The sequence below is a fragment of the Notothenia rossii genome (genome assembly GCF_949606895.1).
Source record: "Notothenia rossii genome assembly, chromosome: 11".
Lineage (NCBI taxonomy): Eukaryota > Metazoa > Chordata > Actinopteri > Perciformes > Nototheniidae > Notothenia > Notothenia rossii.
Window position 1 is genome coordinate 5824524 of NC_136910.1, and position 21532 is coordinate 5846055.

The 21532-nt window shown below is 40.1% G+C and overlaps 1 protein-coding gene across 4 annotated transcripts in view; it reads right to left on the reverse strand.

The window, feature by feature from the left end:
- Positions 1–3237: 3237 nt before the first annotated feature.
- rhbdf1b (rhomboid 5 homolog 1b) overlaps positions 3238–21532 on the reverse strand; it is a 51350-nt gene continuing 33055 nt past the window's right edge. For 3 of the 4 annotated variants that reach the window (XM_079658811.1, XM_079658812.1, XM_079658814.1), the window contains 16 exons: positions 20996–21224; positions 19608–19814; positions 16676–16798; positions 16151–16293; positions 15756–16010; positions 14588–14699; positions 14382–14456; positions 13815–13976; positions 12600–12700; positions 12339–12402; positions 12089–12183; positions 11909–11984; positions 7738–7838; positions 6060–6213; positions 5438–5661; positions 3238–4334 (listed from right to left, as the gene is read on the reverse strand). In XM_079658811.1, coding sequence (XP_079514937.1) covers positions 4139–4334; positions 5438–5661; positions 6060–6213; positions 7738–7838; positions 11909–11984; positions 12089–12183; positions 12339–12402; positions 12600–12700; positions 13815–13976; positions 14382–14456; positions 14588–14699; positions 15756–16010; positions 16151–16293; positions 16676–16798; positions 19608–19814; positions 20996–21224 — 2317 coding nt within the window. In that variant the 3' untranslated portion in view covers positions 3238–4138. The remainder of the gene's footprint in view (positions 4335–5437; positions 5662–6059; positions 6214–7737; positions 7839–11908; positions 11985–12088; positions 12184–12338; positions 12403–12599; positions 12701–13814; positions 13977–14381; positions 14457–14587; positions 14700–15755; positions 16011–16150; positions 16294–16675; positions 16799–19607; positions 19815–20995; positions 21225–21532) is intronic. The other variant, XM_079658813.1, reaches the window with a different exon arrangement.

Genomic DNA, 21532 nt, shown 5'->3' on the forward strand with positions numbered 1-21532 from the left:
AAAATGTCAAATGGTTTGACAATCAATAACTCAGGCTAGCCATTGCAAAGGTCTCTATCATCCTCTGTCTATCTGTATGTGTGTGTGGAGAAAGAAAAGTAAACACTGCATCCTTGTAAAAACGTTTTATTTCCTAAATGTATTTACATTTAAACATTTCTAGAGTGTGACCTCAAGTATTGCCTTTTTATTACGTTTTAAATGAATAATATTACGTGCACATACTGTTGTGTTTTGTATGCAGATCAGTGCCGTCTGTGTTTGTGGTCTCAGAGCTCCTCTCCAACATGAGTACACACTTTAGACCCAATTACAGACAAGCCTTAATGAATGCTAGAGCCACTGAGAGAGAAATACGGGGAGAACGAGCAGGTCGCACAGGGAGCTCCAACAAGAGTCCTGCACGATAATAAACTTACTGCTTGAATTAATGACATCCAAATCCCAAAGAACAACAAAGCAATTTATGATTAGTACCTTAAGCAGAATCATGATGTACCCTGATATCAGGTTCAATCTGTGAGTGATTGGTGATGGGATGCCATCTAGTGGCCAACCGCTAAACACTGAGATTACAACGATCTCAGTAAAAATGTTACCAAAGTCCAATGAAAGAAAACAATACCCCAGCTGTAAATCCTTTTCACAGCAGCTGTTTTTAAATTGCATATTAAACAAAGGTGTTGATAGATACATAAAATAAATGGAACAGGGCCTAACTAATGTTATAAATTACAGCTGTATTTACCCTACAATGTCATATCAAAATCGCTGCTGTAGAAATGTCCAATTATCATCACTAACAACCTGATGAATACAACCACACCAATGTACCAAACAGTGTGTGGATAAGGCCATTTTCAGCACGAAGGGTTAAGAATTGTTTCAGAGTAATATTATGGTAGTGTTTATAGAAAACATGGCTATAGTTTGAAGGTAGTGAGCACCAAAGTATGCCAGAAAAAGCGTTAGTATGTTCAAATGCATTGTACATCAAAACAGAATGACAACAATACCAGGATGCAGGGGCGTTTCCTGGACCTGGTAACATTAGGGGCTTAGCCCACAGTGGCAGATTTTCTTTTGGGGGTGCTGTGGGGTATCTTGACGTTTCATAGAGGGTGCTCAAACATGTAGGGTTTCCCATTAATGTACCGGTCGCTACAGTGGAATTTTTTACTACAACATTCCCCACACGCACATACACAGTGTACCCACGACTGTTACAATGAAGGCTCGATAATCAGCTCACGGCATATAGGTGTAAGCAGGGGTAAAATGCTATGTTTTACAAGTGGGGGGTGGACCTAACATCCTCAGGGAGGAGAAATCGGCGGAGCTGCAGCTGAGAAAAGATTGATTGTGTGTGTGTGAGTGGACCAATCCACGTACTTAACCTAACGGCTCCGCGGACGTAACGTAACGGCTCCACGGATCGGTCCATTTGGACCAATGGGTCCATTTCGGTATGGGCACGTCACTGTACCCAGGAAGACAACAATGGAAAAAGAGAAATCTCCAACGAGGCGTTCTGGGGCAGCATAGACAGGTCTTCTCTGTGTTAGAGTTTTACTACAGGGTGTACTTTGAGGGTTTGTGACTCTGCAGACCGTTTACATGCATAAAAACCTTCATAACACACAAGGGGACGGGTAATAACCAGAAAAGCATGACATGGGACCTTTAACTGTGGCAACAGCCAGCATCTATTCACACATTTACGGCACTGTCGTTTAATTTGTATATGTAAACAGGAAATGTCAGAAGGCTGTAAATAGCATTGTTAGCTATAGACACCCAGGGGGGAAATAGCATTGTTAGCTACGGACACCCGACCCGGGTGTAAATAGCATTGTTGGCTACGGACATCCGGGTGTAAATAGCATCTGCCTATAATATATTAAAACATTAGGCTTTATAAATATTTGATGGCGCCTTTGTTTTTGTTTTTTGGAGTGTAGACATGTTTTGACTAGAGAAGGTACTAAGAAGTGCCTTTATACATGTACTGTAGGGGAATTACAATTTGACGCAGCAGCACAAGGGAATGAAGTTATCAAAGAAACATTTCCATAAATACCTATTCATCCACCACAGTATCTAATGTGTAGCCCGGGTGCAAATAACACTGTTAGCTACAGACACCCAGGTCTAAATAACATTGTTAGCTACAGACACCCAGGTGCAAATAACATTGTTAGCTACAGACACCCAGGTGCAAATAACATTGTTAGCTGCAGACACCCAGGTGCAAATAACATTGTTAGCTACAGACACCCAGGTGCAAATAGCATTGTTAGCTACGGACACCCAGGTGTAAATAGCATTGTTAGCTACGGACACCCAGGTGTAAATAGCATTGTTAGCTACAGACACCCAGGTGTAAATAGCATTGTTAGCTACGGACACCCGGGTGCAAATAACATTGTTAGCTGCAGACACCCAGGTGTAAATAGCATTGTTAGCTACGGACACCCGGGTGTAAATAACATTGTTAGCTACGGACACCCAGGTGTAAATAGCATTGTTAGCTACAGACACCCAGGTGTAAATAGCATTGTTAGCTACGGACACCCGGGTGCAAATAACATTGTTAGCTGCAGACACCCAGGTGTAAATAGCATTGTTAGCTACGGACACCCAGGTGTAAATAGCATTGTTAGCTACGGACACCCAGTTGTAAATAGCATTGTTAGCTACGGACACCCGGGTGTAAATAGCATTGTTAGCTACAGACACCCGGGTGTAAATAGCATTGTCAGTGGCTTGAGCAGAGAAGTTTAGCTCACTGGACATCTGCAGGCAATATAATGTTTAAAAAAAGAAGCTGAACTCTGTGATTATTGTCAGGCAGCCTTAACACCACCACTTTGACTAAAAACACAATATCACCTCAGCAACAGCTGCTCTTACTAAGCAGATTGACATATAGGTGTGTTCCTTACAGATATGTGTTTTTCAGTATTATCACTCAAAAATAATTTCCATCACAGAAGTTGAAGTGTGACAGCTGTTATAGAGACAGTGGCCGTTCTGTAGAAAGACTCTATAAAGCAACTGGTGACTGCTTTATTGGAGATTATGTTTCTCTTTACCTCTACAGATGTTTGATTGAAGCTAGTATAAGGACAAGGCGCAAGTGATGCCGAGGTTGTGGGTTCAAGCCTCACCTGGAGCATAGAAGATCAGCTTACTGAACATATCCTTTGTAGGCAGGTAAAAAGAAGAGATGAACTCTGTGCTTTGTTTTGTTTATTGTCAGGTAGCTAAAACACCACCATATTGAATAAAAACACACATTCACCTCACTAAGAGCCATTCACAACGAGCAGATTAACATACAGGGTGATTTTTACAGATTAAACACTTGGCGAATATTAAAATAAAAATGCATTTGTGATTGAAGTGCTTTAAAGGCTGTGGCGGAAACTTTTCAGGGTGGTACAAAAATAACAAAAAAGTGGAAATTCAGCCATCAATAATTTGTGAAAACATGACTTTGTCAGATTGTGTGACGCAGTTTCCGGAAAGGTCAAGAAAGAGGACCCAAAACATCTGAAACTGTTTCCACAAAGTGATTCATGGCACAAAGATGTGTATGTGAGTGGGGTTTTGTGTCAACAAGGCACATTTTGTAGACTCATTTCTTGGCATGTTTAACTCTGAGCAGATCCAGTAAATGGACAAATTGTTTGGACATCAGTAAACAAAAGTACAAAACAAAAGTCCCCTGCTTATTCACTTCAGTGTCTCTGGTTGCACGGCTCCTTTTGGCCACTAAGCGGTGCTGTTCAGTCAATTTTTAACACAAAATAAGGTACATATTTTTGGCAGGAAACAACTCCTCCAGTGTGACAGTCATTGATTAGCCCAGCTAAAGATCAATCACACAGAAAGTTTGTCTCCCCTGCATGTGAATACCTTTAATTAAATACCTGAAGGCTTTCATGCGCAGCCTTTTCTCATAATGGGGCTGTTGTACCTTTCGAAACAAACACATCCACATGAAATCCTGGTTATTATTCCAGGAAATTAAACAAGCAGCTCCACATCAAACGTCATCAACATCCAGTCCAGCGTCCGTACAGATGACATTTATTCCTCTAGCGTCTTTGCTTTTATTTTCCCGGGCTGATGTTCATAGCAGGTGTGCGTTCAGGTCGTACTTCTCGCAGAACTTGTCGGTGATGGGGATGCAGGTGAGGTACTCGCACCAGTCACACTTCACCGGGTAAACGTAGAAGAGGACGGCCAACGCTGCGAGCAGACCGAGAAAGACCAGCAGGAAGACGCAGATCTGCACCCGCTTCCTGTACATGTCCGACTGCCCAAAGCTGAAAAGGAGGGTGATGTGTTATTCATTGCACTTCATTATATTCAATTCTATTTAGCTTTCATCAAAAGCGACTGACAATAAGTTAGAGGAAATATCAAGATGCAAGCGCAGAACAGCCAGAATCAGGCATTAGCTTCAAATAGGCCAAACCATTCGAAGTGCTGTCATTTTTTAAAAACATTTTGTAAGGTTTAATTTAATGGCCAAGATGTAGGTGAAAGATTGCTGGACTTGAAGTTGTCCTAGAAATCAATGGGGAGCTAGTTCCACCATTTGGGAGCCAAGAACGAGAGGAACAGCAGCTTTAGGGGCCGTTGCTGTCTCATTTAAACCCACATATCCCAGTATTGTTGATTTACAGTTCAACAGGATGTATTTTGGCTGAGTCAGAATAAGTAGTGGGGTGCAAAGCCCCAGTGGCCTAATGGATAAGGCACTGGCCTCCTAAGCCAGGGATTGTGGGTTCGAGTCCCATCTGGGGTGATATGCATATTTCTTTGGATCAATAGAATATACATGAGAGAATAAACAGAGCCATGGTGTTGCCTAGGAGTCAAAACCTCCCCCTCTCATACCAAAACTTGGGACCATCAAGACACATAAAATCCAAATTAGTGCATTATTTTATTTTAAAATTGAGTTTTCAGAACCCTCCATAAAAAAGGTGTTGACTTTCTACAGAACAAGCCAAAAAGACTGACAAGAATATCAACACTATTTACAAACTACAGCTGAGCTTAAATGAAGGACTAGAGGCAGCCGGGATAAGCGAGAGAAATAAAAATAAGATCCAGAGATGCTGGTATTTATTTTCTTTGGACAGTCAGTGCCATGTTTCAGCCTAAATGAACATCTTGAGTCTCAAGCTCTTTCAGAAAGACTAAAAAAATGCTATATACATTTGCAATAGACATAATGTTGCAAATAAGTAAGATTTAATATAAAAATGTGTAAAATTCGATACTGTTTAGTACAAAACTGTCTAACTCTTCGGAAAAGAAAGCAGATAAGCAAAACACACACACACACACACACACACACACACACACACACACACACACACACACACACACACACACACACGCGCCTTCCTTCTCTTACCTGATATATGGCAGGAAGGCGAAGGAGAGGAAAAATCCCGACACGAATCCGCAGATGTGGGCAAAGTTGTCGATCCAGGGGAGCAAACCGAAGGAGAAGAAGAAGACGGAGATGGCGAGCAGCTTGGTGAACGCTCGCCACGGCCGCTCCAGGATCTGCCAGCTCTGAAACAGCTCCACAAACAAACAGGCCAGGATGCCGAACTGACTGCCTGCAGGACCCACCTGAAACACAGTGTTGGGAAAATACTGAATGTACTCTACCTATATCAGAGTCGGCATGGTAACAAAGGTATCCCAACTGTAGCTGTGAACATGACAGGATGTGTGATTACCTAGAAGAGCATCAGGACTGTTTGAGGCATATGATAGCTATGTGATTAACATGATGATTCAGCCTCTATGGAGAGAGACATGTGACAAGCATGATCCTTTCTGACGTGGAGCTAACCTGAAGTAAACATTGAATACTGCTTTGTATTCCTCCATCTTGTGACTGTGTAACTCCCTCTCTTGGATATCAGCATGTGAAGGACACTGTTCAGGAACTAGTTGATGCTCTGTATGTGATGACTAGAGTGTTCAGTCTCTCATGCAGCGTCACAGGAGGTGTCACTCTGTACCTCCGCTCTGTAGGGCAGGAAGATGGCAGAGGCTAGGTTTCCGGTGATGCCGCTCAGCATGTAGATGATGGAGATCCTCAGCCAGCCCGCCAGCTTCTCAATGTCCCGCAGCACCGTCATCTGGAAAAACACCGACACCATGCAGTGCAGGATCCTACACACACACACAGATAACTTACTGTTATAAGTATTCAAGAGTTGTAACCGGGATCACTTTAAGCAGATGATTATTGTAATAAAATGTTATTATTTGTCCTTAATTCTAATACAGATTACTATCCAATTGACATTTGTAAATGTATTGCATAAAGTAATTGAATTGACAGCTTTGTTATTTGTTGAATTTGTACATATACTTGATGTTTTGAATGCAGTACAGCTTATTCAAATGCTTTTTAAATACAGTACAAATAAAAATGACTGTACTCTAGAGCAGTGGTTACCATCCCAAAGATCACAGGGGGGGCGCCAGGCCTCAGATGATTTGAGACCAAACATCATATTTTTTTTTTTTACATATAATTGTAAGGCAATACATGATTGTCACTAAAAGCCTTGTCTCTACATTACAATAAAAATATAAAAAATAATTGACTAATTCATTTTAATAAAAATTCAAGTTAGTATTAAAGGCATAAAAAGACAGAAATCTATAATTCTTTCTTTAATAGAAATGTTTCTTCTGCCCGTAAAGTTTCCAAACCGGGCTTGTCTGGATAAGCGCATTTTTAAAACATAGTCATTGTCCATGCCGGTTTCAGTTGGATTATTTGTCACAGTTGCTCCGATCAGATCGGTCTCCTCCATTTTGTAGATTATTTAAGACTTTTGAATCCACATAAACACATCGGCAAAATCCGGCTTACTGTGAGCATGTGTTTGAAACAGTTTAATCCCTTTGTGAATTTATTCCACTTGCGCCGTCCTTTAATTTCTTCATACAGCGGGAATCCAAATGAATGAATCCTGAGTCCAATAACCATCAAAGTCATTCCAATAGTGCTCCTTAATTACGCTTTCATTGTCCTTTAACAAAATACTTCACATTCATCCAGTTTGTGACAGGAGTTGAAGCATTTTTGAGACTTTTAAACTTTAATTACCGCTGTTGCGCAACTTCCAACAGGAGTCATTTTGGGGGGGCTCTTGGGAAAAAAGGTTGGGAACCCCTGCTCTAGAGTATTTAACTCAAATCCACTATAATCACAGTACTGGTTTGTTTAAAGTAAAATACTGTTGTATCCTCAAACTGTGTCGTGCAAATGTACTACTAAACCATGTTGTATTTTAAACATGAGTTTAAAAAGACACATATTTATATATTAAAGTAACATGGGACAAAAAAGTAGAATATCTGTAGTTTTTAAAAGTTCACCCATATGCTGGGTCATGTATAAAAAGACCAAAAATGAACAGAAATATAGAAACTACAGCATATCTAAACAGGATTTGTACAGCTGGATCTTCTGGCTCCTTATAAGAGTTTGATCACGGCAACTATGATCACTATAAGTGGCTTTCTATTGGCGCCACTATGGATGCTATTTAGCTGACATTAAGCTGTCTTTGGCTCTTTTCTGCTGTAACAATGTAAATGTCCCCTCTGTGGGACTAATAAAGGTATTCTGATTCTGATAGTGAGGCCTAATATGAGATGGGATAAAGAAAAAGAAGTCACCCAGCATGAAGAAAGAGAGACAGCCAGAGTCTGGAGAACTGGTCTGGGACCTCTGGGTTGAGGAAAGGCAGCAAACCACAGACATCATCCATACAGGCCACCTGCAAGAGAGAATAAGAAACAGTCAGGACAGGAAGTGCTATCAGTCTGTCTGCAGATCCACTGCCACCCTGTGGAGGACAGTGAGAGTGTTAGTGTTAGTCCAAGGTCCTTTAAATTCAGAGGTGTCAGCAGGCTCCAGTGGCGCAATCGGTCAGCGCGCGGTACTTATAAGACAGTATCCTGCAGAGTGATGCCGAGGTTGTGAGTTCGAGCCTCACCTGGAGCAGAGAAGTTTAGCTTTCTGGTCATCTGCACGCAACATGAACATGTATTGTCCAGTAGCTTTAACACCACCACAACCACTAGAAACACCTCAGTAACAGATTGACATATAGGTGTGTTCTTTACAGATACTATACCGGGCGGGAATATATAAATAAAAGTGTTTCCTGTCCACAATTCAAAATAGTTGCTACATGTATGTAGACTTCCATGTAAAAGTATTTGGGTTTTCACCTGGAAATTTGGTGCAACAGATTCATTTACAAGATAAGATAAGTTTTAATCTATTTCATAATGTCATGTCATGTTAATTATTCAGTAAGACAGAAAGACTGGATGTTTGTTTCCTTGAGTGGATTTCAACGACGATATTATGGCATATTAACAGGCTCCAGTGGCGCAATCGGTCAGCGCGCGGTACTTATAAGACAGTAACCTGCAGAGTGATGCCGAGGTTGTGAGTTCAACCCTCACCTGGAGCAGATAATGTTTAACTTTCAACACATGAACATTTAAAAAAGGTGCTGTGAATATTGTTAAGTAGCTAAAACTCCATAAAAACCAACATGTTCCTGCTATATGTACGTAGACTTCTTTGTCTCAGCAACAGACTAATTTATAAGATACAAGTTTGAGGTTTTGAGTTAATCAAAATAAAAAAAAAATTGGAAATTCTTGTTTGACTTTTACGGAGATATTGAGAGTCCTTGACAGGCTCCAGTGGGGCAATCGGTCAGCGCGGTACTTATAAGACACAACCTGCAGAGTTCGAGCCTCACCTGGAGCACAGATAATCTGGTGACGAAGTAAATATATTCTCTAAAAGAAAATCAAAACACTGATGGAAAGATTGCTCCCACCAAAAAATAGGATGTGACCTTCAAGCAGCATGTTCTTTGATTAAATACAATGTGATTATCTAGGCCTTTTGTATGATTAGATTACAACATAAGTAGTTTTACTCTCAAACTAAACCAAACCAAGAGATATTTTCTGTAACAAAGAGGCACTGCTGGGATTTGGACCCAGGATCTCCTGTTTACGAGACAGGCACTTTGACCGCTAAGCTACAGCGCCTCCGCTTCCTGGTTGTTCTCACATCATTTAGTAGTTTATTTTGCTTAATTGTTTAAAGGTAGGGTGGGTAAGAATGGAGAAACCAGCTCGAGTGTGCTAGAATTTGAAAATACACAACCGAAAAAAATCTGCCCCTTCCTTCAGACTTCCTTACAGAGCCCCTCCTCCAACACACACGAACGCGCACATGACCAATGAGGGCACGACGTAAGTTTGTGCACAGATGGAAGGCTGACAGGCAGGTAGGCCATCCAGTTACTTTAGCCGGGCCGGCTCAGATGATTGGTCGTACTTTTTACAGCACCACGGCTTCCACAGATGACATTTTTATATGGATTTTTTGTCAAAGCTCTTCAGATATTCATTGCTATCGGGATGTTAAGAGCATTCCATGGAATATAACAAAAAGTCTCGAGCCGGTTTCTCAAACTTACCTACCCCACCTTTAAGTGCCGGCGTATGGAGGAATTGGGGAAGACTTTCGTACAGGGATCACTGTTAATGTCCTTTATTAACTAAATAAATAAAGTGTTTCTGAAGTGAATTACCTACCCCACCTTTAATTTCATTTGGATGCAAATATTTTTGTGAAGTTACTTCAGTAGAATTTCAAATACCTACCCCACCTTTAACTTAGACTATTCTCTTGCTCCTCTCTCACACACGTGTTCAAGGCTGTACCATTTTGATTTAAATAGTCCCAAAGCCACAACTACCTAACATGTTGCTCCTTCGTCAAGGTAATCGGAACGTTTATTTTTGGTCAGATTTCGGAGGGTTTGGGGTTTTAGGGGGAGATAAACAACCAAAGCCAGATTTAAGAGGTGGATAAAACACTGAATTTGAGAGATATTTTCTGTAACAAAGGGGCACTGCTGGGATTTGGACCCAGGATCTCCTGTTTACAATCTGCTATCTAGTTGTTGTTCTTCTTCTTCTTCTTCTTTTAAATCAAAGATGCGTTCATATCTACAATGTTAAAAAAGTCCATAGTGAATCTGTCTGCTTCTTGATTCCTGCATGTGAAATAAATGTGACTCTGTACATATACACATATATATCACTATTATTATTATTATTATTATTATTATTATAAATACATACCTACTATTATTATTTATTACATTATAGATTTTATTCGTATACTCCTGGAAATAATTACTGCACTTTATTCCTTATTCCTAAGTATGTATGCTGTGTGTATTTGTTGTCTTATGTTGTTTTTTTTTTTTTTATGGCACCCTTGAAAGGGAGAAGCATTTATTTATCTCATTGTATATTATGTATAATGACACTAAACGATTGTATTAAGTCAACTTACAACCACAAAGTTTCTCCAGAAATTACTCCGTAGGTTTCATGATTAAACGGAACCAACGTATGTGTGACTGAAAGGAGTAAAGATGACAGACTTAAAGTGAGAGTGACTAAGAGGCACTGCTGGGATTTGAACCCAGGATCTCCTGTTTACGAGACAGGCGCTTTACCACTAAGCCACAGCGCCTTATGATCTGTCCCTATTCTCCCTATTTTCTTCGCTCAACTGTTCCCTTTCATTTCTACACGTTTCTCCAGGCTGTAAACAGTGTTATTTGAAAGTCACACACCACAAACTGTGCTAACATGTTAAGCTGTCATCTATTAAATCATGGTTAGGTATTAAGGATTATATTGTCAATGGTCGTTAGATAGATTTACATCCAAACGTAATCCAAACTCCTAATTTCAGAGGTGGATAACACACTTAAAGGTGGGGTAGGGAATTTTGGAGAAACCAGCTCGAGTGCGCAAGAATTTGAAAATACACAGCCAGAAGAAATCAGCCACTTCCTTACTGAGCCCCTCCTCCAACACACACGAACGAGCACATGACCAATGAGGGCACGAGATAAGTTTGTGCACAGATGGAAGGCTGACAGGCAGGTAGGCCATCCAGTTACTTTAGCCGGGCCGGCTCAGATGATTGGTCGTGCTTTTTACATCGCCACGGCTTCCACAGATGATATTTTTTTATATATTTATTGTCAAAGCATTTAATATATTCATTGCTATCCGGATGTTAAGAGCATTACATGGAATATAACAACAAGTGTATCTCGAGCTGGTTTCTCAAACTTACCTACCCCACCTTTAAATCAAGAGATATCTTCTGTAACAAAGAGACACTGTTCACAAGACAGACAGTTTATCTAAGCTACAGCACCTACTACAGCTCACTCAATGTTACAAAAAAGAACTATAGATATGTTGAGTCACTTCTGGATGTAAAATACACAGCTCTACCCATAAACCACTAATGTTGTTTAAACCGGTCAGCTGGTATCTGCTGTATTGGTTTCTTGGTGTCCCACTTATTATTTTTGCTCAATTCCTTATAGAAAATGTTGATGATGTTTTTTGACAAACAACAAGTGACTTTAGAACTGATATTAACAAATTATCTCGTCGATTTTTATGATGATAAGGTCTCCAATTGGAGATCTAAAAATAAGACGAACAAACATAAATAAAATCTGAATCAACGAGCTGAAACTTGTAAGCTTCGATCCTTAGTTTGACCTCCATATGAGCGAAGGAAGGCTCCAGTGGCGCAATCGGTCAGCGCGCGGTACTTATAAGACAGTAACCTGCAGAGTGATGCCGAGGTTGTGAGTTCAAGCCTCACCTGGAGCAGAGAAGTTTTCATTAAATTGCCTGTATGCATTTCAGATGTTGCATGGAGTCGGTGAATGAATATCAGACACAATTGGGGGAAAGGTGTTTGTCGTACCTGTGAGCAGAGAGTAGCCTCCTCGTGAAAGTAGCCGTGCATGAAGTCACAGTACTCTCTGGAAGTGATTTCACATCTGCAGCATGAAACACATTATTAGCTTATGTAGAAATACCTCGCAGAATATAGACACAATAGATATGCTGTTCTCCTGATGCGTTCAGGGACGTTGCCTCTTACCGTCCTTTGGTCCCGATGCAGCAGGGCCGGCCTGTGATGGTGCAGTCGATGTGGGGGAGGTTGGTGTGATTCCCAGAGTTGTATCGTGTACAAACCTACAGATCACAAGCAGAGGAAACATATTTTAAACAAAACACTGAGACACTATACTTGTTTTAGATGTTATACGAGACAGATAGGTACATCAAAGTATTCCGAGACATCATAAACGTAGATGCCAAATGTAATTGTTAAATGTAAATATACTCACTGGCCACTTGGTGATGTCATCAGGCCACTCATGAGGGGAAACTGAGGCCGGCTCCACACAAATCCTTCAAAAGAAAGTTTAAAAATAAATAAATAACATTAAACATTCCTATCTTCTGTTACAGGGACAGAGCCACAACCTTACATAAGCCATACATGCAATAAATAGATGTGTCTGTTATGTATTTACATGACTATGACCCCTGCAAAAGCCACTAAATATATAGTGACTGTGATGAAAAAGGTGTTTATTTGAAGCTACCTGGGGTCCTGATGGCAGACGGCCCCGTGTTGCCGTAGTGTGTTATTCAGATAAGGAGCACTGGGGTGCTGAGGCCACTTCACCCACACCGCCAGGGTGCTCTGCAGGAAGAGAGGGAGGGAGGGAGAGAAATCATTGTTAACATTATTCTGTATTTTGACTGTGTAGTGGTGACCAGAGGTGGGAAGTAGTGGAGTACAAATACTTAGTTACTGTACTTAAGTACATTTGACTGGTATCAGTAGTTTACTCCACTACTTATTTTTCTGACGACTTTTTACTTTGACTTCTTACATTTTGAACTCAAATACCTGTACTTTCTACTTCTTACATGTTGAACTCAAATACCTGTACTTTCTACTTCTTACATGTTGAACACAAATACCTGCACTTTCTACTTCTCACATGTTGAACACAAATACCTGTACTTTCTACTTCTCACATGTTGAACTCAAATACCTGTACTTTCTACTTCTTACATGTTGAACACAAATACCTGTACTTTCTACTTCTTACATGTTGAACTCAAATACCTGTACTTTCTACTTCTTACATGTTGAACACAAATACCTGTACTTTCTACTTCTTACATGTTGAACTCAAATACCTGTACTTTCTACTTCTTACATGTTGAACACAAATACCTGAACTTTCTACTTCTCACATGTTGAACACAAATACCTGTACTTTCTACTTCTCACATGTTGAACACAAATACCTGTACTTTCTACTTCTCACATTTTCCAAACAGGCTGGTTCCTTTAGTCTGAATGTGTGTTTGGTGGCGTGATCATTATTATTTAGAGTCATTGCGTGCCTATTGATTTGAACACGATCCGTGTATCCATCATTTCCTGGTCTTCTCTAAAGAAGAGGGACCAATGAAAACGTTGTCATGTTGCCGTTGTTCAGCATGGAAACATTCATTAGCTAACAATGACATTATTGTTCTATTAATATAAAGGGAGGTCAGGTACTCTTTAAAACAGCTGCTAGTTATGGGTACTTTTTACTGAAGGACATTTCAAAGCCTCTTTACTTTTACTTGAGTAAAGAAGTTTAGTCAGTACTTCTACTTTTACCAGAGTATTTTTAAACACGAGTATCTGTACTTCTACTCGAGGAAAGGATGTGTGTACTTTGCCATCTCTGGTGGTGACTACTCTATCTAGCGTCAGACGGCTGTGATCTTTAGAGAGTGAAATGGGGACAGACCGAGCAGTCCTCCTGTGAGGTCTGCAGGCAGCCGGAGCGATCGTTCCTCACGCAGCAGCCCGACTCCCCCTCTCTGGATCTCTTCTCCTGGATCAGTTTGTGGATCTCTTCGTCTTGACGCATGCACGGAGAAAACTTTGCTCCCAGGTGGATCAGCGCCTCCTGCAGGACAGTACCGTCTGGTGAGGGTTCTGGATCTAAACCAATGGTTACCAACTTCTTTAAGCCTGAACTACCCCTACAGTCTTAGATGAGATCAAGTAACCCTTTATAAACCACCTGTTATGCTCATATGTGTTCATGTGAGGCATTTTAAATAGTTATTCGACATTATTATCAACATTTCTCTACTTTAGCTGGCATTGTCTATTTAAATTATGTATTAGTAAGAGTTAAGACTTCTCTGCTTCTTGCTTACTAGAAACAGCTGATTGCATAAGCATTTTTTTTTTTTTTTTAAATAAGTTAAGCCATAAATCATTGTAATACACTTGAGCTTTTCCCATGTTGACTATCATGCTTCAAAGCACAATCATAGAGAGAAGATGCTTAAATGAAGATACTTACTGAGCTCGGACCCACCCAGAAGTTTTGTTGTTGCACAAACTTAACGTTCTCATACACTCCCTTGTTCCTCAAAACCTCCAAAGAGACAAAGAAAAAAGCTTTATTACCAACATGCTTTGTCAAACATGTCCAGTCGAATCTCAACACAATTTGTTGACAGACAATAAACCAATGCAGCTTTAATAAACGCTGTTGAATAAACGTACAGAGTCGACAGTTTCATGCTGTGAGAATCCCACAGGGGCGATGCCGTAGATGGTGACGGCCAGGATGGTGATGAGCAGATGGACAAAAGTGATCCAGTAGGTAAAAAAAGGCCTAAGAGAGGCAAGGCACGTTTATTTATACAGCACCTTTCAACACAAGGCAATTCAAAGTGCTTTACAAAAATGAAAGACATGAAAGGTGGGATAGGTAATTTCGGATAAACTAGCTCGAGTGCGCTAGAATTTGAAAATACACAACCGGAAACAATCTGCCACTTCCTTACTGTTAAAGCCATTTTCCCTTTTGTTATTATTGTCTGAATGTTAGGCTTAATAATAATATAAATTAGATTATACTGTCAATTATCGGCCATTTTTGTGAGTCACATTATGGTTTTAAATGTATTAATTTAAGGCTCACTGATTATTTGTTATGTCCGTCAGTATCACGTGCATGGCTATATGCCTATATGGTAGATTGATAGTAAACGTAAAAGTCTTTTGACCGTGTTCTTTTTGTTACTTTGGAAAATGATACACTTTTCAGTTACTATGAAGCGAAGAAATATGTCCTCCTGTATATGCCGTGTGGATCAATTAATAAAGCTCATCTGATTCAACTACGATCTCCGCTGAATTGTTTGGAAACAAAGAGAGGCGCGTCAAAACCCACAACCCCGATAGAGGTGGCTATTCAATTTTAGACAAGGATTAAAAGGCCACTTCCTCACAGAGCCCCTCCTCCAACACACACGAACGCGCGCATGACCAATGAGGGCACGAGATAAGTTTGTGCACAGATGGAAGGCTGACAGGCAGGTAGCCATTTTATGGATTTATTGTCAAAGCACTTCAGATATTCATTGCTATCGGGATGTTAAGAGCATTCCATGGAATATAACAAAAAGTGTATCTCAAGCCGGTTTCTCAAACTTACCTACCCCACCTTTAAGAGCATTAATAAACATATTATAACATGGCATTTAAAAACACTAATTTAAAAGCAATGATAATCAAACATGAATAACAAAGGTACATGAATTAAAGTTATAGTGCAGTGTGAGATACACACAAGTGTTTCATGCTAAACCAACCCCCCTTTGGAAAATGTTAATAGTAGATTCCCAACACCTTTATTCAAATTAACACGGGAGATGAATTTCCTTACCTGTTATCGTCCATGTCTTCGATCTGTCTCTTGACGTAGCTGTCGATGCGCTTGCGGTACGTTCGGTTGGTGAGGCGGCCCACCATGCCGAGCCCGTACGGCCTCTTCTCTTTGGCAAACAGCTTCTTCACAGGAACTACGATCCGCTGTCCTCGCTGCTGATGGCTGCTGACGCTCACCACTTCCTGTCTCAGAGGCACCTTCGGGTGAACCAGAGGACCGTCCTTCGCCTTCCTCCATCCTCGCTCCAAAGGCCTGGATGCAGGAGGAGGAGAGTGGAAGAAAACATTGATCACTTATCGTAATATCTTGATATCATAAGAGCTTATCTTGAGTGATAGGAAGTTTGAGTTTGTCTCCTCACAACTCCCCTTCGCCAAAAAATAGAAACCCACAGCATGAGGTGACTCCTCTCCAGCTCGTTCTTATCCAGCGCACTTCCTGTAAGATCGCTCTCGTCCAGCGGGTCGATGGCGGCCTCCGATGGCGTCTCAAAAACATCGTCTGCGTAGCTCGACAGTTCATCGTGCAGGCCTTCCTACAAAGATACAAATTAAGTGAGGAGGAGTTCAAAGCTACTGCCAATTTATATTCAGTTTAAAACAGGGTAAAGGGGTCGTGAAACAGTCGAGAAAGAGCTCACAGACAAGTTCAAAAAGGCCAAAAGGATGATTAATAACATTTTCTACGTGATTCTTATTTGTAACTGAATATGCAAATGTGAAATCCTCACCATTTTACATACAACAAATATTATTTAGTTCATGCTCTAGCATCAAAATAATAGACTTCCAACAACAATAATTCACTTGTGTTTGCAGGCTCTAGAAAATACAGACACTTGCTGCGGATGATATTGTTCAAATAGTTAATTTAAATATTATCCTGGTTTTGTGTGTGTTAGTGTGTCCACTGCTCACTCTGGTGAAGAAGGAAGTGTCCAGGTCATCAGGGAAGTCTATGGTGTCGTCTTCAAAGAAACTAGGGGGCATGAAACTCCGTTTGCGACATCTCCCGGCCGCGCCGTCGCCTATCGTCCGGCCCTACGGACAAAATGACACACACACGCACACACACACACACACACACACACACACACACACACACACACACACACACACACACACACACACACACACACACACACACACACACACACACACACACACACACACACACACACACACACACACACACACACACACACACACACACACACACACACACACACACGTCTTTATGATTATGAACGACAGACTGAAGACAATGACAGTTTATCTGGGGGAATCCCCTCCTTAATGCCAGCGCCTGGCGGCTGAGTGTGTGTGTGGATTAGTTCTGCACTGCTGCAATATTCTAATCCCGCAGATAGCAGAGCATTAGGTGTGTATTATCACGGAACATCTGCCAGTAACTCCCGCCCAACACACACTAGCACTCACTCTTACTTAACATTTGTTTACATGTGCGAGTCTGTAATACTGTAAATATTACAGCTGCGTTTAATCCACGATAAGACAAGCTGAATTAAAATGTTATGTAACGTGCCCACACACACACACACACACACGGATATAGAGATGCTGCTGATCCATGCGCATGTGTAAGAGACAGGGATATGTCAGAAAAATAAAAGATGTCATTTTTCTAGGAGTATCTAGAGGGAGAGATTAAAGAATGATGGCGTATAAAGAGCATTTGTAGGTTGTCGGATGCAGGGAAATATTCAGAGAAAATCTCACAATCTACAGGATTTCAGTTGTGATTTTTCAAGAAAATAACTTTGATAGTTCCTTAGATTAAAGAGACTTTACAATGATATTCACAGGAAGTATTGAACTTTTATTGTTGGAAAAATCATGACCGGCTAAATTTGAGATACGGATATCTGTGATGACATACAGACACAAATCCAAGCATCTTATTGTATTAATTATAAGGTGTTTGATGTTTTTTCATTAAACGTTTTTTAGTGTTCAGAGCCTCACAAAATGTCTGAGATTTTTCTCCCAAATATATGACTTAAATATTCAAGTCTTTATCAAAAATGTTGACGTTGATGTTAACTTACAATGGCTCTAATACGCTGTCCTCTTAAAGGGTGCGGGTGCTTTCTGACTAAACTCTGCATCTTAACCCTTGGATGCCCTTATAGCAGGGGTGTCAAACTCAATTTCATCAAGGGCCACATCAGCATTATGGTTGCACTCAAAGGGCCGGTTGTAACTTTAAGACTATATAAGAATACATAAATATTTAATATATATAAAATAATGTATTATATTACATTATTGCCTCTGCATTAGATTATTATCTGATAGGGTAATAACTTCATAATTAACTACGTCTAGAAGCAGAACTCTACGGCAAATAATTGCAAGTCTCTTCAGTGAGAATGTCACAAAATGATTTAAAAAGAAAAAACACATTATGAAAAAAAAGTCAAAAATCTAAAAAAAAAGTTACATTTTGAAAAAAAAAGAACAATTCTGAGGAAAAGGGCTAATTCTAAGAAAACAGCACATTTAAAAAAAAAAAAAGTCAAGTTCTGAGAAAAAAAGGCATATCTGAGATGCATTGTGGGACATGTAGTTTATGGGGAACATGCTTCTGTAAATCGGCCTGTAACCGAATAATAAACGTATTATATTATTTGCAAGCTCTTGTGGGGCCACAGAAAATGAAGTCACGGGCCGGATTTGGCCCCCGGGCCTTGAGTTTGACACCCCTGCCTCAGAGTGACTGGACCCTACACTCTTCCATAAGTAGGTCAAAAAGGACCCGTATTAGAATAATATGTGTTTTTATGCCATTTTTATCATTTTGGTTAAGAAAAATCACTTGTATAATATTTAGTATTATATTTTGGTTCACAATAGAAATATTTTATATTACATTTTTCACTATTTATAGACATTTTTTTTACATTTGGAAAAAAAACGTTTTGAACTTATTGATGCAAAGATCTCCGCTATTCTGAGACCCTCACAGTATTCCAGTGCCTTTTCAAAACTCATCTCAAAACCCCCATCAATCCATGCCGGTTGATCAAGTTTGATAGTCCTATACCCCCCACTCTAACCTTCCCTTATATTGTAAAGCGATGTTGAGTCCTTGAAAAGCCCTATACAAATTAAATGTATTATTATTATTATTATTATTATTATTATTATTATTATTATTATTATTATTATTATTATTATATTGACAGGTTTCAGATCTTGCTGTGAGAAAATAATCTTCCTGAGAGGTGTCACTTGTGATGTAGTCTGTGTGGTCCATAGTGAATGTATTCCTGACAGCAACAGGTAGTAAGAATCAAAGGTTCCCAGAGGACCCCATAGGAAATGCATGCGGGTAATTTTTTACCCACTTATGGAAGCTTGGGGTAGAAATACAAAAATTGCAATTTATTAAAATGTATAACATTTAAATTTTAAATTTGAATAGCATGATATAGGAATAGCTGGAATATGAAATGATAAAAAAATGTAATTACAAAGATACTTCAAGAAAACCACCTCACCGGGTCCAAAAAGACCCACTTATCCATCTAAGGGTTAAAGATTTGTTACACAATGTTATAAAATGAGATGCCTGAGCTCAATCTCCTCTGTCTGTTTAAGACTGAATATGGTGATCTGCTTATTTTTTTCAAAAAAACAGATTACAAAAACCTTTATAATGCAAAGTTAAAGCTGCTTTCATTGTGCATAAAAAATAAGCACACTTCATTTCCAAAAGCATGGGCTGGCAGTAAGCTTTGAGCTGGAAAAAGGACGAAGAGTTTGAAGCACAGACTTTGCAAAGTTTGAGGTGACATTTCCTGCATAACCAAAAAAAGAAAAACACCTTCATTAGCGCGGCTGCAGCCTTCAGACTCATGACGGCAACAGACTCTCGTTTTCGTCTTCTTGGCAGCCGGTTCAGAGCAGAGCGCGAGCTGGAAAAGGAGCAAAGGGAGGCGGTGCCGGGCGTGACGGGAGTCTGAGGGACACTGAAGCCGTCTACCTCTTCCACCATGCGGAAGGCACGACCCCGAGCCAGGGGGTCTACAATCTGCGCACACACACACACACACACACACACACACACACACACACACACACACACACACACACACACACACACACACACACACACACACACACACACACACACACACACACACACACACACACACACACACACACACACACACACACACAAGCAAGTGTTGGTTTAACAAAGTTGTTTTCCAATACTTTGTACTCAAGCAACATATAACAGTTAACACACAACAGCAGAAAAGTGAAAAGCAGGGATAACTCACATTGACATTAGGGTTAGATTGATGTTAGAGGTTTGTTTTAAGAGACACAAGTGCTTAACGAGCAGGTTTGAGTAGTAGATTAGTAGGCCATTTCCAGTTTCAAGTAGCAACAGTAACTCTAAATGTACACCCTCACCCAGCTTCATGCTAAAAGGGTGTATGCTAGATGAGGACACTTCCTTGAAACTTAATTTGTTTAAATGCTCACATCAGAGTTACTGTAATTTCATCTGAAATGTTTTTCATGTAGTTATGATAAACTAATAAAAAGAAAGCCCAAGATAACTATTACTACTGCATTACTTTTACTAGCACTTACATATGCTAACATGTTAACAATAAATGTCAACTTTTAAAGTGTTAAATATAAGTCCAGAGGGTAAACAAATGTCTCACAGTAAAAATGTGAGCTGCCGATTATTTCAAAAATGTTTTGTTATTACTTTTTTAGACGTTAAACACAAAGCACTGCTAAGCTATGAAAGCGACCGAGCATTACACCTTTCTTTCCGTATATTTGTTTCAATGTAGGATAGTTGTAACTAAAAACCCATTGCTGTTTACATAGGATATATTTGTTACATATCTACCAGAACTGAAATGATCAGAGCTGATTTTACTGTAACCTTTTGAAACAGAGGGTAAAACTAAAAGTGCAAAAGTAGTGGTTAGGCCCGTAGCATTGGTGGTATTGTTAGTTGAACTAGATAAAGTTGTTATTGCCAGGTGTCATGCGTGAATTCGAAATGTTTTGCTTGTAATATTCAAAAACAAATGCTTAATGTGTGAAAAAGACATCAATTGAACCCTAGTCAAGATGACAGAGCAAAGAGTTAAAGCAAGCGCCAAAGATCTCAATGAATAGAAAAAGTGATGGAGGAAAAGGTGGTAATTGTTCCTCCATGTTTCTAACGTGGCGCTGGCCTACCCTCTGCATGCCATAGTGGTGGTGGTGGTGGTGGTGGGGGGGGAGGTAGAGGGGAGGAGGGGTCTCAGTGCTGGCCAGGGACAGGTTGTCCTGGCTGTGGAGCTCCATCTCCCTCATCACCTGAGGCTTCAGACCCCCGTACAGATGGCTGCAGTGCTGCAGGCTCTTCCTCCGCCATCGCTGGGTGCTGTCGCTGTCTTTGCTCACCCCGAACCAGTCAGCCGTGCCCCTGCGGGGGAGAGGGGGGCTGGTTAGTAAACAAGGGAACACTGCATAACCTCATATAGGTTTGTTTTTTATTTGGGAGTGGTATATCTCAATCTTTATTTATTTATAGAGCACATTCAAAACAACCTCAGTTGACCAAAGTGCTGTACAGGGAATAAATAAAATATAAAATAACACAATGTAAAATAATTAAAAAAAAATTAAAAACTTGATAAAAACACATACAAATGTAAAAATGGTATGTTCAAGTATTAAAAGCCAGCGCAAAGAGGTTAGTTTTTAGCTGAGATTTAAAGGTTCAATAGCCGG